The sequence below is a fragment of the Gopherus flavomarginatus genome, chromosome 4, assembly GCF_025201925.1.
Source record: "Gopherus flavomarginatus isolate rGopFla2 chromosome 4, rGopFla2.mat.asm, whole genome shotgun sequence".
Classification (NCBI taxonomy): Eukaryota; Metazoa; Chordata; order Testudines; family Testudinidae; genus Gopherus; species Gopherus flavomarginatus.
Window position 1 is genome coordinate 170,093,169 of NC_066620.1, and position 25,835 is coordinate 170,119,003.

The window sequence follows — 25,835 nt, forward strand, 5'->3', positions numbered from 1 at the left end:
AAATGTAATGCATCTTGTTTATATTTTGTTCACAGTCATTTGAATCAGGACTGGCTACCTTTGCTGTTGTTCTAAAAAAAGATATGAAGTTGACAGAAGAGTTTTTAAAGTCTCTTCACAAAGATGGTCCCAAAGAACAACTTAAAGAGCTAAAAATAACATTTGAATATTTACAGAAGGCCTTTTTTGTGGTCTGTGATATGTCTTCAAAGCTTGCAAAACAAATAGTCTTTGCTGTTGATTCTGAAATGGTATGTTTCTATTAAATGATTTTCGTGTGTGTGTACTTGCTTCACTTTACTTTAAAGTAGTTCAGTTAAAAATAAATATTTTGGGTTCGTTTTATTTTAACATAAATTAGGTGTCAGATTTTCTTTCATTTAATATCAGATTTGGCTTGTTACACTATGATACTGTAAATAAATATATAACTTTCTTTTCTAGTCTAAGCTTTCAATATTGCATCAGGAACTTCTAAGCAAACTTCAGAAGTTTTCAGACCAGATCACAGAAAACAGTAAAACTGTGAACAACCTGACAGTGAATACTAGTGATATAGAAAATGTGAAGCAAAGCTTACAACTGCTTAAGGCAAGTATCATTGATATTGAATGATAAAATAGTGTAACTAATCATCAGAAATGATAATGTAATATTGGCTCTGCTTACATCTATTGTAAGAAATCTGGCCCCATCCGAATGTGTAATGCAGGACTGCAACCTATCCCAATTATTATAATTACATCCTATGCTTAAACTCCTATCTCTTCAATTAGTTTAATGTACATTCCCAAAACAGCTATGGAGGGTGCTTTAAAGAAACAAAAGTGGGGGAAAATCCAAAACCATGAATTCAAGTGCCTCCTAAACACCCTCTTCATGTGATACCCGTGAAGATGTGAACAGACCCAACTGTTCAAATGTATATATGGAATGTAAAATGTGCAATGACTTAATTGGGGTTTGAATAAGGTTGCAGAATGTTTAATGACTTCATTAGGGTTGCATGAGTGTAACTGAGGGCAGAATTTGCCCGCAGGGTGTCGTTCTAGGTTGCAGAGGAAGGCAAGAAAGCCAGTGGTAGGAAATACCTTCAGTAAATATTCTCTCATTCCTAGTTTTTTGCGGAACTGCTTCTCCAGTTACGCAAATGGCTCCCCAGTAGTACCTCTTCAGTGTTGATGGTCAGTCAGTCCTCTGATGTGAAAAAAATAAAAAAACAAATAAGGAGAAGACTGAGCACCATAATTATTTGGAACTTGATATATATAAACCCCTGATCAAGAAAGCAAAACAAGCGAAAACTCAGCCAGTTGCCTTGTCTTGAAATACAAGTTTTTAGACTAATTCCTCCTTTTGGTTTAAATTTTCATCAAAAACATAGTTGAACATTGAGCGAGGGATAGTATTATTTCTCTCTGAAATATGCTTTATGAACACTGAACCTTTCTTTACGATCGGTCATTTCCTCTTGTTTTATTTACAGAACAATTCAAAAGAGCTTGGCTATATGAAGATACAACTGGACTCCATAGCATTTGATGTTCAGTTCTTCATTTCTGAACATGCCCAGGATCTTTCTCCTAATCAGAGCAAACAGCTGTTGAGGCTCTTAAGTAGTACTCAGAAGTGTTTTCAGGAAGTACAGGAAACAATCACATCTCAAATGGAAAGTTTAGAGGGACTGTTACAGACAGCACAAGATCTTGGTGATCAGAAGGTTTGCCTTTCTGTGACAGTGTGTGCTTAGTGTTTTATTGATATAGATGAGGAATTTTAATGCAAATGTGTGATTATGTCATAACAGAAATGAGTTGCTTGGGAAGCATTGGCTATAGGGTTAAATGTGTTATAATATCCTATACATTTTATTATATTTGCCTTCATTATCAATCAGGTTTGATAAATAGTTGTTATGGTCTTTCTGTGTTACAGCCATTCTTTTTAGAGCTATCATATTAGGAAGTGGATGGATACTTGAGTTTTCAGACATCATTACTGACACAAGAGCAAGGGGATTAAGTCTAGTATTTCTGTCAGACTGAAGGAAAAGTATTCGTGTTTGCTTAACAATCATGAATAATGTAGCAATTGTGTTTGTAATTAGCTAAATGATTATAGTCAGGGCTGACTTAGAGAATGCCCTTAGTACCCTGTACATCCCTTCCTCTCATAGAAGCACAAATGTAAGCCTCAGAAGGCAACAATTCACCCACTACTGATGTGTTAGGAAAAAGTTATTTAGAATCCTGAGGCTTTGTAACATTCTAAGAAAGTTGTTGCCAAGGTGTTATGGCAGAGAAATATATAAAAATGGGTGAATGAGAAGCATCTGTAAGAATTTGGTAACAGTAATGATCATGCATGTTTTATTCCTCTATATTGCTTAAAAGATGCAAAAATTTTCTACACAGGTAACATGCATACCAACTAAACTAACATACCCGTCACAACTAACCTCTGTTTTGGTATCCTTTTTCAGAACTAATAGTGTTTATCACAGATTTCAAGCAATTAAAAGATGTGGATTTTCACCTCTGTTGGTTGGAGGTTTCACTTGTAAACATATGCATGGCCAGATTTCTGCTGGGCAATTTCATCAATACATGATCGCTTTTTACTTACAGCATATGTAAGGTTTATGATCCATAACTTCTATATATTCACCTTGCTCAAAGTGTGTACCACTGCTATCATGTTTACAGCATACTTTTAAAATGATTGCCTTGCAATATTGTTGTTTAAAAAGTAGTTTGTAAGGGAGCTTCTGATGATGCCTATGCAGAATTTTGTGTTTTATTTTTGCTCCAAATTAGGATGTGGCTGAGCAGCAGCAGGAATGCAAGGAGAAACTACAGGAAATATGTGATCTCTTTACACAAACAGAAAATCGACTCATTGGTCACCAAGAAGCTCTTGTTATCGGAGACAGCAAGTCTGAGTTAAAGCAATACCAAACCAAACAAGAGGTGAAAACTTGACTAAACAGCAGCAACCTTAGTAATCTTATGATGTATTTTTGATTCGTTCCAGTCCATAAAGAAACCAATCTGAGATTAAATTAAGAAGACTAAGGCAGGTTTTAGGTCAACAGTAGCGAGCACTGACTGCATGGGGGATGTGGAAACAGGAGCTGACTCAGGATCTCATGCTGGTTCTGTGCAGAAAAGAATTATGGCACTACTGATAATGTGCTTGGTTCTCTGCAAGGAAAAGTATTGAAGAGCGATATCCAAATTTGTTATGTGATACCCTGGGCCAGTTAATTCACACAGCAATTTTGACAGCAGCAATGGAGGTGGCCTCTCAGTTTTCCCAGTGGTTTGGAAATTAGCACAACTTCCCTGGGGATAGAAAAACAGGACAGAGAGGGAGGGAAAGAGGGAAAAAGACACAAAACCATGCCTTGTTGACCGAAGCTAAGGGATTGAACCTGTACAGTGCTCCCATTCAGGGTGACTTGATAAAAAGCAAATGAATAGTCCTGTGACATACTGTATACTTTCAGAAACAATCTTGTAGTATGCCTGAGATCTAACATGTGATTCTGCAGTTCAAAAGCATTCTTGCCAGATGTGAGAAAATCACATGTAAGTGAGCCCAAGCTTATTATGTCAAAATCATGTGTGACCTTTATAACTGGAAGCATGGAGTGTTCTGCTCACATCGTTATAGAAACTTTTTTGTAAAAGGATTTCTCTGCCGTCTTTTTTCCCCATAAATTCTGTTCCTCTAATGATGGCAGAAGATTCCCTGGGTGCCCTTTTATAACTTTTTCAAATTTTCTGTTATAATCTTGTGACAACATGTACATCTCAAAGCTTTTCGTTTAGTTTGCTGTTAGGCCCTGCCCTTGTGCCAAAACTTAAACTTTTACTCTGTTAATACTGAGGGAGAACTTCTGCTGACATCAGTTCAGTTTTTGCCTCAGTGAGGACTTTAGGATTTAGCATTTTATGTTTTTTATTATTATTTAATATTTATAATATAGTAGTGCACAGAGGTCCCAGGGAGGATCAGTAACCCATTGTACTGAACAAAATTAGACTCATTCTCTGACTCTAAGAGCATGTTGTCTAAGATTACCAGCAAAATTCCAAGGGAAAGAAAGAGGTATAGACCAAGTTATTATGTACAATTATGTATTTCCTTTATAAATATCCTCTATCCACAACTGCCCCAAAGCCTAGCCCTCATCTCTTGATTGATTTCTTGTGGGCATCATGGTAGAAGCAGGTCTTGGAAGGGGATTTGAAGGAAGAAAAGGTTCTATATGGATCAGTTCAGGGAGAGCATTCCATGTATAAGGTGGGGTATGGAAGAAAGCACGAAGATTTTTTAGGAAAGAAGCCATATCTTATTTAATATAAAATATTTACTGCATCCAAAGGAAGGGCATCCAAAATATTTGTTAGTACTTTAAAGTGAGCTGCTCTTTCTCAGGCTAAATGTCAAAAAACACTACAAAACCCACAAGCCCATGTGAGAGTCCAAAACTTTTTATCTGGTGGCACCATAAACATCACGCTAGTCTTAAGGGCCTTTGGCTTATGATTATCCCTTATAATGCTTTACATTAATTTAGACCTTTTGTGCCAAATTCAGAAGTGAGGTGTAAGGGTTGAGATGTAATTACATGCAGGGCCGGTGCAAGGATGTTTCGCGCCCTAGGCAAAACTTCCACCTTGCGCCCCCCCCACATCCCCGCCCTGAGGCACCCCCCTCACCCCAGCTCACCCCTGCTCCGCACATGAGCACCCCGAGCACGCCGTGGCTGCTTCACTTCTCCCGCCTCCCATGCTTGCAGCGCCAATCAGCTTAGGTGCCACGAGCCTGGGAGGCGGGAGAAGTGAAGCAGCCATGGTGTGCTCGGGGAGGAGGTGGGGCAGGGGTGAGCTGGGGCGGGGAGTTCCCCTGCGTGCCGCGCCCCCCCCCCTTCCTTGCTGCAGGCAGCCCTCCCCATGCTCCCCTGCCCCAGCTCCCTCCGCCTTAATGCCGGCGGCGACTGGGGCGGCTGAAGATCCGGCTGCCACGGTCGCTGCCAAAGAAAATGGCGCCCCCCAAATCCCAGCACCCTAGGCGACCGCCTAGGTCACCTAAATGGTTGCACCAGCCCTGATTACATGCTGGTAATCGGTTGTGAGTTTAAGTGAGTCTAAAACTCTCTGAGGCAGTCTAGAGGGAGTCTAAGTTCGTGTAACACACATATTGAGAGGAAGGGACCAAAAGAAGGTATACATCAATCAGTTTAGACTTCCTCTAGACCTGCTTCAGCTCTGGACTTGTCCCAGGACTGTTATGCAGAAATGCATTATTACTATGGTCTGTGAAACATTTGACTTATCCCACTCCAGATTGTTAAATGAGTTATTCTTTAATACTTTAACAATAGCCTTCTTTGCTCTCCAAGCTAATGACTGGTATCACACTCTTGATCTCTCAAGCTGCCAAGGCTCAACTGTAAGATATTGTGAGGGTCAAAATCCCATCTGAGAAACAGAAGCATAATTCATCTGAACTAATGTACAGTAATAAAAACGAGTTTACAAGAATATGTGGAATAAGTGAGGGACTTCTGAGAAGTTTGAAGTGAAGTATAGGTAGATAATGAATCTACCTTCTTTTGTTGTTTTTCCCACAAGGAGTTACAGAAACATATGCTGGCAAGTGCACAGGCACTGGCAGAGATTGTGAAAAACACTGAGATGTTCTTGAAAGAGAATGGAGGAAAGTTGTCACAAGAAGACAAGACTATTCTTGAACAGAAACTTAACGAAGCTAAGACAAAATGTTTGCTGCTTAGCCAGAAGGCAGAGGAGTCCAAAAAAGTGCTGGATAAAGCTGTGACTACAGCTATTAAGCAGGAAACAGAAAAGGTTCTTATGCAACAATTCTACATCTCTATTTGAATTTTTAAAAAGTCTTGGGGGAATAGTCTTTCCACTTATTACTGGTTTGTCAATGAGAGATGAAAGTCATATTTTACTTGGGTTACTATCAAAGTAATTAGTGCATGTTTGTTTTACAAATACAGCAAATTCTCAATATGTCAATTAAGAGATATTTTCAGATTTTAACAACATATTTTTAAATACTTCAAATCTCCACATTTGAAACTATGTAAAGGCTAAAAATGATTTCAGATTTCAAATTCTGAGCTTTCAATGTGTAGGTTGCTGCCATAGAACAACTGGAAGAGAGTAAAAATACCATTGAAAATCTCTTGGATTGGCTGTCAAATGTGGATAAGGCAGCAGAGCAAGGGGATGAGAAATGGACGCTGGCAATAGAACAGAATGGAACCCATTTTAAAGAAGGGGATGTAAAGGCTTTGGAGGGAGAAGAGGATGAAGTCAATGGTAACCTGTTGGAACTTCAGCAACAGACTGAAACCCATGTAGATGGCAGAGTAAAACCCACAGACAGTAACCTGAACCAGCAGTATCAGAAAGTCAAGGTACTAAATGCGCATGTTACCAGCTATGGCAAATATTTGGCACTTAGGTACTATGGTAATAAGTCCACTGAAGTCAATGAAAGCCTTTCCATCAGGCTTCAAAGAAATACGTAATGTACATTGATAGATATTCTGTTAATGGAGAAGGCATTAAAAAGTGTCAGTGTTTGTCAGTTACCACACAGGTACCCAGTTATTTCCTGTTGTAAGAATGGGAGAAACTGCAGTGTTCTCAGTGGCAAATGTTGCCATCTTAATGGTGATCACAGTGCCCTTCATTTTTCTAGGCTGAAATGAACACAGTACAATGTTTATTGTAGATAAATAAAGTACTGTAGACAGAAACACAGCTTCATAATCTTTCCTGATCCTTGTCAAAGATAAATTATTTGGTCTGACATGTTTCCCTTTGATGACTGAACACTGATTGCACACAGCTGCCATTATTGGATTGTTGAGATTATTAATTTACATTATTCTCACTTTAAAAGTGACAAATTCCCAGAGGATAAAGCACCTTATTATGAAGGCTTCAGCAGGAGCTGCAAAACTCCACAACAGAGCAATTTTAAGATATCTGCTCCAGCCAGCATATTTAATTATGACAGCCTTCTGTATTTTAGATACAGTTTTAACAGCTCGAACCCTTTTACATTCTGAGTGATGGAACTGATGAAGGATCTGCAGAAATTGATCAAAGAAACAGTATTTTGGAATAGCTTCCATGTAAAACCTTCTTAAAGAAAATGGAAGCATAGGTGGTTTTGTTTGTACCTATTGGTGCTCTTTAGAAAATAGTATTAACAGAGGGCTCAAATCTGATCTTCAGTAACTGTCTACCACACATATATGGAGAAGCACCAGAGCCCATTTTAAAAAATACATAGTCATTGTTTCTATAGGAAATGAGGCACTTCAGGAACTGAGGTGTTTTAAAAGATATGGGGGGTTTTCTCCCAGAGCCAAACATGTTTTACACTGGATTCTTTTAGTGTGTATTTATAGATCCTATCATTTATTAGTTTTAACTTGGTGAAATCTATATAGTATCTAATGTGTATGGATTTTTTAATGCCATAGAATAGCAATTTTTCTATAAGGAAAGATATTTTATAATCATCTTGAGAACTGTTTATTAAAATCCAAAAATGGAAATATAAAAATTAGCAATGACTTTTATTCACTCAAAATAAATAGGAAATATCTATTCTCCCATTGATATGTACGGCCCATGGTTAGAACCAGTTAACTATTGTGTGATCAACTGCTAAAGGAATACTTACACTTATAAAAAACTGCCCATCATTTATCATGTTGTATAATGAATCCTATCTTGAGTGATAACCCATGGAATGAGGGGAAAAAAAAATCTTGGGAAAATTTAAAGTAGTGTTTTCTGACTGGGCTTGCCTATGGATGGTAATCCATGCAAGTCACTGCACTGAGTTGTGTTAGAAATACAGGGCTGGGTGATGTGCATCAGTTTTTCTCCAAGTTCCATTGATGTCAAAAGGGCTTTGCCCATGTATACACTAGGGTCTGATCTGTAATTACCAATAGTTATTTTTTACAGTTTGAAAATGCTATAGGTAAACAATGAATAAGAGTGGCATTTTTAATGAGCAACTCAGAATGTTGAAGGGCTTTATCACATCTCTCCTAATTGATCAGATAACAATTTTTGAGTAATCTAATTTAAACATCCCTTCTATTCATTATTTACATTACTCACAAATTGTTACCTGATCAGTCAGAAGAGATGTGGAAAAGCCTTTTAACATTCTGAGCTGCTTTGTAATTTTGGTCCATGTTGTGCTATCAGTTCCTAGACAGAACTCCTCAGTGATTTCAGTGGAGACTTCTGATTTAAAAAAAAAGTGCTGTGATAGAACCCTACAGGAGAATACTAGTCGTAAATATTTTAATTTTTTTCTTATAGGCTCAACATGAGAAAATTATTTCTCAGCAACAGGCTGTTATAATAGCAACTCAGTCTGCCCAAGCGCTACTTGAGAAACAAGGCCACTATCTTTCCCCTGAAGAAAAAGAGAAGATGCAAAGAAACATGAAGGAACTGAAAGTCCAGTATGAAACTGCTTTAGCTGAATTGGAATGGAAAATGAAGTTAACGCACTCTCTGCAGGAAGAACTTGAGAAATTCGATACAGACTACAGTGAGTTTGAAAGCTGGCTGCAGCAATCAGAACAAGAACTTGAAAACCTGGAGGCTGGTGCTGCTGACTTCACTGGTATCATGACCAAGCTCAAAAGGCAAAAGAGTTTTTCAGAAGATGTTATTTCTCACAAAGGTGACTTACGGTACATTACAATTGCTGGACAGAGGGTGTTAGATGCTGCTAAATCTTGGAGTAAAAAAGATGGTGTCAAAGTTGACAAAGATGGTATTGATACTTCAGCTACTTACACAGAGGTGCAAAGTAAACTGGATGATGCTTCAGATCGTTTCAAATCTCTTTATACTAAGGTACGTTTTATTTACATCTGAATGAGTAAGGGGAAAATAGTTGGCTCATCATATATTTGTGAAAGATGATTTACCATTAAAGCAAACTAGAAAGAAAGTGATAGATTCTCCATCTCTTGAAGTCCTCAGGTCAAGGCTGAATGCCTTTCGAAGAGAGATACTTTAGTCAAACACAAGTTATTGGAGAAACTGGGTGAATTCTGAGGCTTGTATTATACAGAGATCAGACTAGATGATCTAATGGTCCCTTCTGGTCTTAAAAATTTATGAATCTGTGAAAGCAGAATGTCTGAATAACATTTTGGAATGGAAGAAAACTCTATGGTACCTCTAGATTTGTCTGCCTACTGCATCTGCCTATCATTTGTGCCCTTGAATTTTTCCTTCCAAGTGGTAACCTACTTCTAGTCTTATTCATAAAACAAGTACAATAAAAGCCAGGGCCTGCCAAGATTAGCATTCAAAATATAAATTTATTAGAAAGCTTTAATTTATCTGTGGCCTATTCTGGTTTTTCCTAGTCTGACCTCCAAAGTTGGCCGTGGGCTCTCAGAAACCACTGCCTCTAAGGAGCAATTCCATTCCCTTGCCAATGAGAGCTATGGGGGCGGTGCTGGGGGGCGAGGGCAGCATGAGGAGCCACTCTCCCCCACTGCCCCCTGCCAGGGACTGCAGAGACATGCCAGAAGCCGGTCACTTCTGGGAACAGTGTGGGGCCATGGCATGCAGGCAGCCTACCTGAGTCCTGCTGCATCAGGGCTCCCCTTAGCCCAGGGCCCTTGGCTATAGCCCCTAAAGCCCCTGCATTAATCCGGCCCTACTTTGGCACTAATCCCTACCCCTTTTCTGTGTGATTGCCTGCAGAGCCCCTGCAGAGCTGGACTTTGTGTTGCAGAGATGATGCGGGCTCCCTTCATAGCCTCTCCATATCCTGGCATAACCTATGCAGAGGAGGTGAACCAGTTCTGTAGCCAAAGGGCCCTCCACACCTGAAAAACAGAGGACAGGGTTTCCCATTCTATGCTTAAAGAATCATACTATGAATTTTAAATTTGTGTTGAGTGTTTGAAGTAATTTTCTATGTGCATTTTTAAGTGGAACTTCATTGCTTTTGAGAGGTGTTAGATTAACAGTCTCTGAAACTTGTCTTTCACTAGTCCACTAGAAAGGTATTGCATGGGCAGCAGCAGTGCTGTCTTCTCCATCCTTGCCTGCCAGCATGTCTCAGTGCTGTCCTGGAAGGTTAACTTCTAGGGAAGGGAAATGAATTCTGTGTCTGTGTCTTTCGCTCTGAGGACACCTATTCACCAAGAACTGGACTAAATCACCAACTCATTTCACATCTGACTCATCAACACCCTTCAGTTAGCAACAAATGTCACTCCATTTAGTGTTTAGCATGGATAACATCATTATAATTGTAACCTTCACAGTTGTAACGCAGAGTTGCATTGATCTGTTTAAGGGAGATTTATGTGTGTGTCACTATAGTTCCGCTCAGCAGTCTCATCCCTGTGCCAGATGTTCATAGGCTTAACTCTGGGCATAAGCGGCTACTGCTGTAGTGTTGCGTGGTAAAAGGTCCATCTTTTGGCTGGGATGTTCCTGTCACTAAAGACATGTCAACACTACAAACATAAGTTGACCGATTTTAGGTCGTCTTACAGCCATTGCAATAATTACTGCAGATTTACAGTAATTACTGTAGGTGCTGTGTCCTCAACAGGAGTGCGTCCACCAAGTGAAGAGGAGCTGTGTGGGGGACTGAGAGCCCCAGCTCTCAGCTCTGCACGGAGGTCCCTTCTGGGAGCCCAGGCCAGATTCTCAGCTCTCCGGTCCTTGCTGGGAGTCCAGCTACCACTGCCCCCAAGCTGCCAGGGGTGACAGCCAGAGCTGTGAGCCAGGCGCAGGATTTTCAGCTGGGAACTTACTAGCATTTCTTGTCAATTTCATGGCTCCAGAAGGGGGCCGTGAAATTGATAAAAATGACAGCCAACAGCTGATGTAAGTAACATAATGTCCACACAGACATTGTTTGATTCTAACTACATGGACATAAGCGCTATGCTAGAAGTGAAGTTATTATGTCACTGTAGTAGACATTTCCATTGGCGGGACCAAGGTTGTAGCGTAGACACTGACATAATTAGGTTGACATAAGCTGTCTTACGTTGACCTAGGCCTGGTCTTCACTACAGATTTAAGACTCATTCTTGCTCCTCACTTTTTGTTCTCCAGGTAGATGTTATATAGTCTCTAGCACTTTTCAACCTGTTTTTTCTGGCCAGCATTCCTTTTCTCAATAAAGGCTCGATCCTATGAAGTGCCATTGAAGTCTGTGGGAGCTGAGAGCGTTAAATAGTCTGCATCTTGCAGGATCATAGAATCATGGAATATCAGGGTTGGAAGGGACCTCAGGAGGTCATCTAGTCCAACCCCCGGCTCAAAACACGACCAATTCCCAACTAAATCATCCCAGTCAGGGCTTTGTCAAGCCTGACCTTAAAAACCTTTAAGGAAGGAGATTCCAACACCTCCCTAAGTAACCCATTCCAGTGCTTCACCACCCTCCTGATGAAAAAGTTTTTCCTGATATCCAACCTATACCTCCCCCACTGCAACTTGAGACCATTACTCCTTGTTCTGTCATCAGGTACCACTGAGAACAGTCTAGATCCATTCCCTTTGGAACCCCCTTTCAGATAGTTGAAAGCAGTTGTCACTCCCCCCTCATTCTTCTCTTCTGCAGACTAAGCAATCACAGTTCCCTCAGCCTCTCTTCATAAGTCATGTGCTCCAGCCCCCTAATCATTTTTGTTGCCCTCCACTGGACTCTTTCCAATTTTTCCTCATCCTTGTAGTGTGGGGCCCAAAACTGGACACAGTACTCCAGATGAGGCCTCACCAATGGCGAATAGAGGGGAATGATCACATCCCTCGATCTGCTGGCAGTGCCCCTACTTATACAGCCCAAAATGCTGTTAGTCTTCTTGGCAACAAGGGCAGACTGTTGACTCATATCCAGCTTCTCGTCCACTGTAACCCCTAGGTCCTTTTCTGCAGAACTGCTTCCTAGCCATTCGGTCCCTAGTCTGTAACAGTAAATGGGATACTTCCATCCTAAGTGCAGGACTCTGCACTTATCCTTGTTGAACCTCATCAGGTTTCTTTTGGCCCAATCCTCTAATTTGTCTAGATCCCTCTGTATCCTATCCCTACCCTCCAGCATATCTACTACTCCTCTCAGTTTAGTGTCATCTGCAAACTTGCTGAGAGTGCATTCCACACCATCCTCCAGATCATTAATGAAGATATTGAACAAAACCAGCCCCAGGACTGACCCTTGGGGAACTCCGCTTGATACCGGCTGCCAACTAGACTTGGAGCCATTGATCACTACCTGTTGAGCCTGACAATCTAGCCAGCTTTCTGTTCACCTTATTGTCCATTCATCCAGCCCATACTTCTTTAACTTGCTGGTAAGAATACTGTGGGAGACCATATCAAAAGCTTTGCTAAAGTCAAGGAATAACACATCCACTGCTTTCCCCTCATCCACAGAGCCAGTTATCTCCTCATAGAAGGCAATTAGGTTAGTCAGGCATGACTTGCCCTTGGTGAATCCATGCTGACTGTTCCTGATCACTTTCCTCTCCTTTAAGTGCTTCAGAATTAGTTCCTTGAGGACCTGCTCCATGATTTTTCCAGGGACTGAGGTGAGGCTAACTGGCCTGTAGTTCCCCGGATCCTCCTCCTTCCATTTTTTAAAGATGGGCTCTACATTAGCCTTTTTCCAGTCATCTGGGACCTCCCTCGATCACCATGAGTTTTCAAAGATAATGGCCAATGGCTCTGCAATCACATCCGCCAACTCCTTTAGCACCCTCGGATGCGTGCATCCGGCCCCATGGACTTATGCTCATCCAGTTTTTCTAAATAGTCCCGAACCACTTCTTTCTCCACAGAGGGCTGGTCACCATCTCCCCATACTGTGCTGTGCTGTTTGTTAAGACAGAGGCAAAAAAATCATTGAGTACATTAGCTTTTTCCACATCCTCTGTCACTAGGTTGCCTCCCTCATTCAGTAAGGGGCCCACACTTTCCTTGACTTCCTTCTTGTTGCTAACATAGCTGAAGAAACCCTTCTTGTTAATCTTAACATCTCTTGCTAGCTGCAACTCCAAGTGTGATTTGGCCTTCCTGATTTCACTCCTGCATGCCTGAGCAATATTTTTATACTCCTCCCTGGTCATTTGTCCAATCTTCCACTTCTTGTAAGCTTCTTTTTTGCATTTAAGATCAGCCAGGATTTCACTGTTAAGCCAAGCTGGTCGCCTGCCATATTTACTATTCTTTCTACACATCGTGATGTTTTTTTCCTGCAACCTCAATAAGGATTCTTTAAAATATAGCCAGCTCTCCTGGGCTCCTATGATGTCCAGGAGAGTCCTGTGAGTCCTATGATGGTTTTTGAGTGAGCTCTTGCATGATCATTGTCTAAGTCATTGATTTAGGTCAGGACATGACACCTTGATTATGAAACCAAATTCTGATCTGTTTTCTTGAACATTTGGTGAGCAAGCATCTCTCCCTGTTTGGAGAAACTCACTGACATTTTCTCACTAAACCTGCAGTCAAAAGTAGGATTGAAAGCTGCTGTTATTAATAGACTGGATTCTACCTAATCTAATCTAGGTGGGGGTAAAGACTTCGTATGCAAGATTTTCAAAGAACCTCTGTTCTGAGCATGCACACAGCCTACATTCCCCGGTGCAGATGGGCATGTATGTGCACATATGGGTAATTTGCCAAGCTGCCCTGTGCATATGCACATTTAGAACACACACCCAGAAGGGTCTTTGAATGTTTGAGCCTAAATGTTCAGAACAAAAAAAGGCCTAGTATATCTTAGACATTTCTTCATTAAATTATACTTTCCTAAGACTGGAGCAGTGGGACTGAACACTGGGTCTCCACAGCGTGGGGGAGTGCTCTAACCACCAGACTACATGGTTATTGTCAGGCAGGCCCCTCCCTCCCCCCAACACACACACACACACACACACACACACACACACACACACACACACGCACATGACTCTTCAATTATTTATCCAAAGTGCAACAGCTTCAACAGGTGAGATTGAGGGAGCCCCACATCAAACTATCCCATAGCTCAGTGGTTAGGGTACTCACGTGAGCGGTGGCAGATCATTGCTCAAATCCCTTTTCCCACTCATGCAGAGGGGGACTTGAACCGGGAGTCTCCCACATTGCGTTACCTCTGGACTAAGAGTTCTATGGGAGCTCCCCTACCCCCTAGCTGTTTTGTGAGAACTTCCCTCAGGGGTATGATCGGGTGTACTCAAGCCATGCCTACTGGATTGGGCCCTGCGCATGACTTAGGCAGCCAAATACCTATCTTCCCTCGTTTGTGACTCGCTCTAGGATTTAGGTGGAATGAGGAAGCCTGCACTGGAACTTAGGGCCTAAACCAGGGAGTTAAGAACCTAACTCCTCTTGTGCATCTGGGCCAGAGGGTCTTTTTAATTGAGACTTTCCAATTTTTGTTTGTGTAATTGATGGCAGGAGTGACTAGAACCTTGGACAGATGCTTTTTAATCTTTGTATAAATCTAAAGAAACAAATCAAGTTACAGATCAATTTTTAACATATACTGTTTTGTACATAATCATACCAAGGGCTCTAGTCCCCTTTTAGATAAACAGAATATCTTGTAATGTTTGGCCACAAGGTGGAGACTAGGTACAAAGTGTAAGAGATACAGTTGGAATATCCTTTTTCTAAGCTTCAGAATATAAATATTTAAAGTAACTATTGGTAAATATTATGACTTTATGCAACCAGAACAATTTGCCAATGAAAACTGTCTCCACGGATACCAGAACAATTTCCCTAGCATTTCATTGCTTGGCACAATTCACTGTGCGTATGGTGAGGCATGTTAACTTAAAAGACTGTAGCACTCTGCTCTGTCTGATCAGAAAAAAACACCACATTTTACAGGACCAACATAAAGTGTGAACACTTTACCAGTCCCTTAGCAGGTACAGACTTGTTATAAATAAGCCACTTCTGAAAACCACCGTCTTCTCTTGCCCAAATTTTAGGGTCCTTGCTGACATTCTCCATGTGGGGTTCCTTACTAGGAACAAGGTAAAACAACTCATGACCATGTTCAGAACTTAGTTTAAATTAACAGTAAGCTTAGTATTTTTTTTCAAAACCAATCAAAAAACTTCTGGTAAAGCAGAGAATCTGTTTAAAAGATTTGAGATATTTTTCTCTGTTGTAGTTTCTCTTTGTTTAGGCTGATTCTCCTGTTGCTCTTCCAGAGTGTTAGGGCACAGAAAGAGAAAAGTGCACCAGATTCTGCTCTCAGTTCTACAAATGTAAGTCAGGAGTAACCCCACTGACATCCATAGAATTACACTGGTATAAAACCAGTGTAGATCAGAATCAGGCCTAGAATCAGTGTAGATCTGATCAATGAGATCAGAATCAGGCCAAATAATAGCAAATGGCATAAGTGTCATCTCGTGTATTTTTGTGCATATTAGCTAAGGTCTCAGAGAGCCAACTGAGACGACTCTTCCACCTGCTCAGATCTCTGTGCAGATGAGGGCTCCATGGCAAAACTTCTGCTGAATAATCCCTAACATTTTAGCTTATTTACCGCATGTGGTTTAGGCAATACTCAAAACAAGTATCTTGCCCAGCACTATTCCTATACAAAGTATCCATTTACTACTAAAGCAAACTTAATTGTTTTTATTTAAAAAAATCACCTAGTCTAGTAATTGTCTAAATTACATTTATTGTAAAAACTGCTTTAGCCGCTGGTCAAAGTTTTCAAACTTGGGTACCTGAAACTAGGCACCTACATCTGTATTTTTATGCACATAGAAAAGGAGTTTCTTTTTTTGAGATACTGAATATTTGTAGCTCCCAGTGACTACATTTTAAGGTGGCTGACTGTAGACATCCAAATGTGAAATACTGGGCACTGTTGATTGAGCAAAATCTTTTTATGAGCACAATACATTACTGTGAAATCCCTAAGAAATCCCACTCATATCAAATAAAGTATTCATTTTAATGTCTGTTTTTTTCCTTCTACTTTTTTTAGTGTGGTATCCTTGGAAATAACCTCAAAGACCTGGTAGATAAATACCAGCATTATGAAGAAGCCTCAACTGGGCTTTTGTCAGGTCTCCAGACATCTGAAGTCGCTGTGAACAAACAGCTGTCTGAGCCAATTGCAGTGGATCCTAAGAACCTCCAAAGGCAACTAGAAGAAACCAAGGTAAAAAGCCCCAACAGACTAAATAAATCATCACTTGTTGTTGAAAGGACAGAATAGTCTAACATAATTTAAATGATTAAGGGCAATATTATTGCATTTTATGTATATATGTAGCTCCTATTGACCTTGAACTTGACTGTCTGAAGTCTTATCTGAAAATCTTTGTGTTAAGAATAAAGCACATGGCAGACTTTTACAGAAACTGGTTTATGTGGTGAGGAAAAAATGCCATTGATGGTGGGTGGGGCCAATAACTTCTTAGTCATAGTTATCAGGTGAGGAGGTGAAAGCTGGAAGGTTTAGCAGCTTGGTGGAAACTCAGTGATTCTGATAATTGCTGGTGTGAACGCTTGGTAGCAGGAGGGGTTTGGGGCCATGGTTGCTGATGGAGAAGGGAGCATCATCTCTCTGTATCTGACTTTCTGCTCTGTTTTTTTCTCTAAAACTCACCCCTTTTCTCTGATACTGTCCTATATCAGATGCTGCAGATGAAAGTGTAAGAATCTTGCAGTAGGCAGATGTAGAAAATCTGTCCTCTACATTAGGTCCTATCCTGATCTTTAAGACCTTCCCTGAGGGAAAAAAAAGACCCATGTTTTTGCATTGAGATAACTAACTCAAAATATCGTCTTGATGTGAAATCCTAGTGGAGATAAGGCAATATAGTTTCCTAAGTTCCCTCTGAGCTGCACAGCGCCGTGGCCTTGCAGCAGCCTATTAAGAGCCATGCAGGCACTCAGGGCTGCGATGGGGAGAGATGCCTTTCCCTCAGCCCTGGACCTGCTGCGGCACCTCTTCCCCGGTCCCAACTCAGCCCAGCCCAGACAGTACCATGTTTATAATTGCACCAGGCACACACTCCACTTCACTTGCACTGCCTCCCAGCGACTGCAGCACTAGCTCCTCTCAGGCCACTCCCTCGTGCTCCTCTAGGTCCACTGGCTCAGGGCTTCTCTCTGTACCCCTCCTTCCCCCACTCCTCTCAGTCGGATGTCGCTGAGGGCTCCTGCCTCTACCTCTGTCACCGGCAGGTAGCACCCGCCGGCTGCCTGCCAGTGACCGGGGGAGGGGAAGGAGCCCACAGCTGTTGCTGCTCCTATGAGCAACCAGTGAGAGATGGTCCACTTCTTCGTTCTCCCCTGGGGAGCCCAAAGCGCGGACCGTCACTGGGGGCCCGGACTGCAGATGAACCTGCAGTGGCCCAGGGAGAGGTGCCCCTCCCCCTGCCCAAACCCCTCATCCCCGGCCCCACCCCAGAGCCTACACCCTCCTGCACCTTCCCCAAACTCCTCATCCCCAGCTCACACCCCCAGCTGGAGCCCTCACCTCCTCCTGTACTCCAACCCTCTGCCTTATCTCTGAGCCCTTGGCCCCACCCCAGAGCCTCCAGCCAGAGTCCTCACCCTCTGCTCCCCAACCCTCTGCTCCAGCCCTGAGCCCCTTCCCACACTTAGAACTCCTTGGCCCCATGCCTGCCACATGAGTTTTGTTATGTGCACCAGTATGGAGATGATGAGTCACATATCACCTCCATATTGGTACACATAACAAAATTAATTCCACACGTATGTGGGAAAAAATTGGAGGGAGCACTGGTGTACCTCAGTATAGCTAGTTAAGGGAAACCCCAGGCTACAGGTTGACCTTACTAACTACACTGAGGTAAAAACAATCTGTGCCTGACTGAATTCTGCATGCTCTGTCCAGCCATATGAGAGGAATCTCATGTGGCTAGTAAGTACAGTAGAACCTCAGAGTTACAAATTGACCAGTCTGCCACACACCTCATTTGGAAACAAAAGTATGTAATCAGGCAGCAGCAAAGACCCCCACCTCCCCAAAGGCAAATACAGTACATTACTGTGTTAAACATAAACCATTAAAAAAATAAAGGGAAAGCAGCAATTTTCTTCTGCCCAGTAAAGTTTCAAAGCTATATTAAGTCAATGTTTAGTTGTAAACTTTTGAAAGAACAACCGTAACATTTTGTTCAGAGCTACGAACATTTCAGAGTTCTGAACAATCTCCATTCCCAAGATGTTTGTAAATTTGAGGTTCTGCTGTAAGCAGTTTTCCACAGGAGCTGGTTCTGTCTCTGTGGAATCACAGGTTTGGGAGCTGGTATAAGGTACCTTGTACAAGGGATGATGAATTTTGTCATCTTTGAATTTACTACTAAGGGTTTGATTTGTCCTCCACTATCACAGGAAGGGTGCACTTTGCACCCTTTTACACAAGCACAGGCATCTATAGTTAGGGTATTCACCACAGGGTCAGAACATGCAATGATTGTTCTGTGGCCCTGTCTGGGGCTTCTGCCAAGCAGGCTGACTTCAAGCCATTGCCAGGACTCTATAGGAGCTCTGCTAGTGAAGACCTGGGGATGTACTGAATCACTGGACCCCGACAGGACTATGATTATGCTCCCTCCTTAGCCAGCGCTGCTTCCTGCTGGGGTGGTGCTGAGTGGGTCCAGGCTCCTGATTGGGCTGTGAGTGCTTTGTACCAATGTGACCCACCGTCTAGGCCAGTAGTCCCCAACTTTTTTCGTCTGGCAAATGCCAGATGACAAGCCATGGAGGACCGTGGTTGCAGACGAGCATCCGTCGAAATGCCACCGACAAGCAGCGTCATCCAGAGCCATCACCGCCGAAATACCGCCGAAAATCAGCAGCATTTCAGCGGCGATGCCTCTGGATGACGCAGCTTGTTGGCGGCATTTTGCCGGATCCTCGTCCGCCAGCCAGTATGCGGGCACACTTAGAAGCCCTGACGGGCACCATGGCGCCCACAGGCACCGCGTTGGGGACCCCTGCTCTAGGCAGATGTTCTGTCACCATGGGACTCAGGCCCTTGGTTACATCATCAGAAGCCAGTGGTAAACCGGGCAAAATTTAACTCTTAGAATTTGCATATTTAAACTATTGCCACATGTTTGTGTTTCTGTGAGATACAGTGAAATCTCTCCAGGGCAAGGGCAGTGTCTTCTTCTGTGTTTTATAAACTACTGTGTAAATTTTACACTACTAGTTAAAAAATATAACAGCATGATAGGCAGAGAAGCAGGGAAAACAATTAGAACATGCATAAGACAATTAGAACATGCATGTTCTTAACATAGGGTGAAATCCTGGCTCCATTGAAGCCTGTGACATAACTCTCATTAACTATGGTGGAGTCAGGATTTTATAAAAATTGTTAAACTGTCTCATAATGTAATTATAATTGAACTGGAATAGTCTTCATTCATTTTCCAACTGGCAGGATAACTGCTCACTGTAATTTCTCTCTCTTTGTCTCTGTCTCTGTCTCTCGCTCTTTTTCTGTCAGATGGAATATTCAATATGCATTTCATAATATAATTATGAATACCTCAGGATACTAATAATCATGTGTGAAAGCCCTGATTGAACCTATATTTTCTTTCTTGCACTTTACAAATAGTTGTCATACCAGATAAGTGTTTCCTTTAGTTGGAAATCTGGACAAGCAGGGTTTATTGAGGCACAATAGAGTCACCTTCCCCCTGGGAAATGAATGCTATACCCATCAGAACAGCCTGGGAAAAAACTTCTCTCTCCCACATGGCAGCACTGAAAACTGACGCTTTGGTACACCAGAGCAGAATGATAGATGACACTGTAATATTTTAACGATCATCATACTTTTAAAAGAGTAATATTTGTTATTTTATAATTAAAAATGTAAATTTTGAACTCTGAACTTCAAACTGATTTAGTTTCATTTGTGCTTCTGAGCTTCAGAAAAGTAGGAACAACACTGATTACAATCTGAAGCTGTTTCTAAACTCTTTGTTCCCTACTCCCAAATGAATTATATCCGGTATAATGCCAATTTTCATGCAACAGACACAAAAGAAGTGTGGACTGTGGCTCCTTTATGAAACTCCTACATGGATTGCTTGCAGCACAAAAGAACACTCAACTAGTATGTGCTGGGAATGAGGGGGAGGTGCAGAGGCTCAAAAGAGTCAAGGAAAGAATAAAAACAAGAGGTTCAAACCAGAATGAATAAAGAAGGCCAATTAGTGAATGCAAAACAAAGAGAATTTTTGAAAAAGTCAGGTGTTGTAAATTAAAGCTGCCCCTTTCAGCTAACATATACAGTTGATAATCTATCCAGACACTGACCTTTGCAGCATGAGGATAATATTTTTCTGGGATTAACTGTTCTTCAAAATATTCTTCAGTGCCTTAGGCACAAGCTTTCTTTCTTTCTATCACCATCTAATGTCTTCTGGTTTGTCCTATTTTTTTATTTTATTTTTTTATTTTGTAAACACAATATCTGTGGCCAGTGCAAGGAAAATTCCTCTTCATTTATGTTTGAGTTTCTCTATGGCAGCTAGTGTATCAGCTGCCACAGTGAAGTATATCAATGACATTCTCTTGATAGCAATACCTAAACTAAAATGGTAGTGTATTCTGCACCAGAATGATTTCCTTGTTTTGGTATGGAAAGAACTAAAGTGCACCTCTCTTCCAGCTGCCTGAAAGTGCGTATAGGTACCATCAGTAAAGGACGTAAAGGTTTATTAATTTAGCATTGTAAGTGTATGTAACATTGCAGAATAGGTAGGACATGCCAGCATCAGAGTTCCTGCCTTTCAGAGCTTGCACTCAGTCTAAAGGCACGGGTGAGCACAATAAGTATAAAACAATACAGACTATTATCATATGGGTAAACGCAGGGTGTGTTCCACTGTCAGTAGAAGATTCATGGCACCTAGTGAGGCAGGGTAAAGTCCATGAAGTGTTCTTCCTGATTGAAGGCAATTTCGTACCAATTTGGTACCAGGTCTTGTTCAGTACAACCTGATGGGGACTGTTTCTTGATTGCCAAGTGTTGTAAATTCTTCCTTGTACTCTTAAACTTGCACAGTTCTCTGATACTGTGTTGATAAATTCGTTTGTTTTTCTTTTTGATAACTGATGTAAAGGCAGTGCAAATGGTCTTAAAAGAATTCATCAGAAGGTATATAGCAAAGTTCCACATCAGAAATCAGTGACTAAGATAAGTGTTGTAAAACAGAAGGTCAGTAGAATGTTGGATACACTAACACAAGATCAAAACTTTTTCTGTCAGGAAGGGATCACAGATTGGGTCAATTTTATTCCAGAAGTAATTTTTTCTCTCTCTTTAATCATAGTTATAGGAGGAGTGATGTCAACTGCTCTAATTAAGGGTCTGCATTCCAGCCTCTTTTCAGTTGTTCAATTACTCTGTCAACATCATATTACAGGCTGAATTTTTTCTTTATTGGTTTCTTCCTGAAGGTGCTTTTGGAAAGTTTGAGCAAAAATTTTTTTTCTATTTTTAAATATGATGGAAATAAAAAATGAATGTTTCCCATTAAAAAAAAATTATTCTTACCCTTTTTAAAAAACAATTCCACTGTTAAAAATGCTGGGGATTGGAAATTGTGCATTGAGTGTGGCCAATAGTTATTTTCATGTGGTTAAGGGAGGATTCATTGTACATTCTAGTGTGGCTGACATCACTAATAGTGAAAATTCATTGAAAAATTGCAATCCACCTAGGTGGCAGATTGTGTATATTAATGGTCACTCTGCAACAGGAAGGATGAAATTGCATTCAGAATGGTGCAAATAAGGACAGGGCCGGCTCCAGGCCACAGCGCGCCAAGCGCGAGCTTGGGGCAGCATGCTGCGGGGGGCGTTCCGACGGTTGCTGGGAGGACGGTAGGCGGCTCCGGTGGACCAGCCGCAGGCGTGGCTGCGGATGGTCCGCTGTTCCCGCGGCTCTGGTGGGCCTCCCGCAGACACGCCTGTGGCAGCTCTACTGGAGCCGCAGGACCAGCTGACTGTCCGCAGAAACGCCTGCTGGAGGTCCACCGGAGCCGCGGCACTGGTGAGCAGCAGAGTGCCCCCCGCGGCGTACCGCCGTGCTTGAGGCGACGAAATTGCTAGAGTCGGCTCTGAATAAGGATCATTATTATGATACTCAGTCTCAGAAATCTACCTTACAAGAAAAAATTTGAAGGCTTGAGTTCTACTCCTTGTAGAAAACTAAAACTGACACTTTGAAGTTAACTGATAATCCTCAGGACAATAGAAGGGATTGAAATATTCTTAGAAATGCATTGTTCACTGTGGTTGAAGACTTCAAAAAGTGGGAAACAAAATAGGAACATTGAGAAACTATGAGTGAATAGAAATGCCCTGGAAATGGAATAAGCTACATGGTCAGATAAGTGAAGTAAGTTTATAAAGGAATTGCACAGGAACCTAGATTTCTGGAAGAGAGGGATAAAACTGTCTGGCAAAAAAGCAGAAGTATGTCCTTTGGACAAACTCCAAAAGGCATCCATGTTGCACCCTCTGTTGCACCATTTCCTGTTTCTAAAAATAAAGATGTGTGCATGAAACAATCCTTTAAGAACTGACTTGTAAGTGGCGTTAAGGCTATTGCAGCTCCCCTTACCACTGCTCTGTTCTACTTTTTGCTTGCTCATGTCAGGCGTATTCAGATATTTGTATGATAAATAAAAGTTCAGCTATGTCCACCAAATATACCTCATTGCAGGTTTCTCTTGTGTGCTGACTATGTGACTTTTAACTTTAGTGAACGGTATTGAAATTTAAAGCAATGCAATTTTACAGGTTCTGCAGGGGCAGGTGTCTAATCACCAGGTTGCTGTAGAGAAACTGAAAAAAGCTGCTGAAGTGCTTTTGGATACCAGGGGAACTTTACTACCAGACAAAGATGAAATCCAGAAAACACTGGGTAAGAGTTTTATTATTTCCCAATTCCGTCATTTATCTCTCAAGTCTGCACCTACATGCTGGAGGAGAAAGGGGATGAATTTTCCACCCTCCCTTGTCATTTTTCATTTCTATGTCTTAGTGGGCCATATGTTGCCACTACTTAGTGACTTTATTGTAGTGCTTAAAAAAAAAGAAAATAAATTCACAAATAAAGTAATATTGCCATAATAGTGTTCAAATAAAGAGCTTACAATCAAAATAGACAGGGCAGACAAAGGGTAGGAGAAATGAGTTATTATTGTCCCCATTTTGCAGACAGGGACCTGAGACAAAGAGTGACTTGTCCAAGGTCACACAGGAAGTCTGCAACAGAGGGAAGTTGAGGATCGCGAATATCCCCCAGTGGTCTGTGTCCTGACTCTAATTATTTAAAAACTACAAAATTATTTAAAAACCAGCGAAATCATTTCCCCCTTCACTTAAGTATTTTTCTGTCAATTGCACTGTCACTGCTAGAACATCTAATCTTAAACAATAAAAAAATTAAAACCAGAATGGCATTCTTTCCCCAATTTCTTCTGTTTTTGCAGTTGTATGTTCTGATCCTGAAATACTTATATGCTTGTCTTTAAACACTTAATTTGTCTCAAATTAAGTACATATGTAAGTATTTGCAGGATCAGGAAGTATATAATAAACGTATTTGGATTGTGTTCAACTCTGTGTGGTTAAAACTGGATTAACATTGAATTTACACCTCTTTAGTAAAGTAATGTACTATACAGAAGAATGTACAGCGGAGTAAAGAATTTGGCACAGAGAAACTGTTATAGTGGAACACATGGATAATGGCTGCTTAAACTCAATTTTTTTTCAAGGGCAGACGTGGTTTCAGTAAGAAGATGGGGAAGAAGAGGCGGCTACGGGAGATGACGACTTAACTTACTTGAGAGTGTTCTTTGAAATTATTACTGCCATAATAGACAAATTATTAGAACATGTATCTGAAGCTAAAGATACAATGGAAAGATGGATATGCAGGCTTAGTCCTTTAATTCCCTAGTTTCAGCCTTGAAGTCAGTGGAGTACATCTGTTTAACATCGTTCGGATTACAAATTTCTGTATTAAAATCCTGTATTAAACCCCCTGTCTTGCTTATGCTCAGCTGGTGTTTTCTCTAGCATTTACACTCTTTACTTGTGATTTTTTTTTAATGACTTTTCAGTTTGGTTGGTAACTTTTCCTGTATTTTCCTCTCTGTTTTTCTAGGTGTTTATTTACTGTCTGAAAGATAGATATTTGATATGTATATACCTTTTGGAAGGCCTGGTATCAATGTAGATGGACAGATGGTACTGAAGCAGTAAAGGCTGAAAAAGAAAACCATCTCTGGGCTTTCTGAGAGTATTTACTTGTCTTTGTGACTTAGAAAGTAGGAGAGGTCTGGACTCATTTTCCTTCACATGGATAACAAAAGCCACAGTGAGAATCAGTCAGTAGAAACAGACACCTTGTTTTGCAAAGGTCTGTGTGTTGGGCTCTAGGAATCAGGAGCCCCTTGGGTCAGGTTTTTCTGTTTCTTTCTGTCACCTAGAACTTTTATAATTTACACTGCCCGGCCTGTTTAGGGCAATGAGGCCAACTACCCAGATTAAGTGAGTTATCCGTGTTGCCCAGCTGCTCTGCTGTACCCTAGTCCCAAACAAATCAGAGAAGAAGGAATACCCATGCACTCCAAGCTTCAGGAGTTCTGCTCCCAGCAATCAGTAAGTCCTGGCTCAGACTCAGATCAAGATTCAGTAAAAATCCTCTTAACACCTTCGGAACAGTCACTGGCTTCCTGGACAGCTGCTGGAGAGGGCCTGTAAACATCCTGTCTCTGTTTACTAGGATGATATAGGTAGAATGGTGTATGTCTAAATTTTTCACTCCCTCATATTTATATATACTGTATATAAGTATTAAGTATTCAGACTCTCATATTAAAAATAATCCTTGTATTGATATTTACTGTATTGTGACCTGTTTGCTGCTTGGGGAATTATTGATTATTTCACATGTTGAGATTTGAAAATGTGAGAGGACTGTAAAACATATTTTAATTTAAGAAGTTGACTAGTTGGCCTTGCAAAGGGCAGGGCATATCAACTAATTAACATATTTGACAGGTAAACACTAAGGAAGGAGAGAAATTAGTGAGAGTTATGACTAGAGCAGTGGAATGAAATTAAAAGAAAGAGAAAAAATCTGATTACCAGGAAAAGCTTTCCACTAATGACATGTATTAGCCTGTGGAATACTCTATCTAACTAATAGTTGGAATCATCATTACTTGAGACATTAAAACTACAGGAGACAAGGCACAAGTAAATGTTCTTTAAAGAATACTTGCAAAGAGAAGGGGATGGATTAGATGAGCTAAAACATTAGGAATTAGATCCTCCAGGATGATGTGGTCACTTTGGGTCACACAACCAGTGCATTCTGGCTAATAGTGTATCCAGCCTTGGGAGGTTCACTCCAGTACAAGGCAGATCATCTCCTTGTGTAAAGTGGGTATACAAGTTCTTATATCATCATCCTACTCTGATGACAGCATAGGGGCATATCTGGAGGAAAAAGTGTGGGATTGGGATGCCCTATGCTTCACTAATCCCTAGCTGCTGTCTCAGTCCTTTGGAGCTGTTAACAGCTGTCAGAAATTAGAGTATCCAGTGACCAGCCCTGCAAACAGTTGCTTCAGGAATGGGGAGTGCAAAAGGAGGCTTTAAGCCACCTTTTGCCCCCAATCCTGAGCTGTCCTATGTGCTCCTCAG

The 25,835-nt window shown here is 41.2% G+C and overlaps 1 protein-coding gene across 13 annotated transcripts in view; it reads left to right on the plus strand.

Moving 5' to 3' along the window:
• Window positions 1-25,835, plus strand: part of DST (dystonin) — a 452,383-nt gene that overhangs the window by 295,257 nt on the left and 131,291 nt on the right. For 8 of the 13 annotated variants that reach the window (XM_050950494.1, XM_050950495.1, XM_050950498.1 and 5 more), the window contains 6 exons: window positions 2,817-2,969; window positions 5,643-5,876; window positions 6,173-6,457; window positions 8,397-8,942; window positions 16,093-16,269; window positions 22,914-23,037. In XM_050950494.1, the coding sequence (XP_050806451.1) occupies window positions 2,817-2,969; window positions 5,643-5,876; window positions 6,173-6,457; window positions 8,397-8,942; window positions 16,093-16,269; window positions 22,914-23,037 (1,519 nt within the window). Of the gene's footprint in view, window positions 1-35; window positions 252-444; window positions 592-1,486; window positions 1,721-2,816; window positions 2,970-5,642; window positions 5,877-6,172; window positions 6,458-8,396; window positions 8,943-16,092; window positions 16,270-22,913; window positions 23,038-25,835 lie in introns of all 13 variants that reach the window. The other 5 variants (XM_050950491.1, XM_050950492.1, XM_050950503.1 and 2 more) reach the window with 1 other exon arrangement.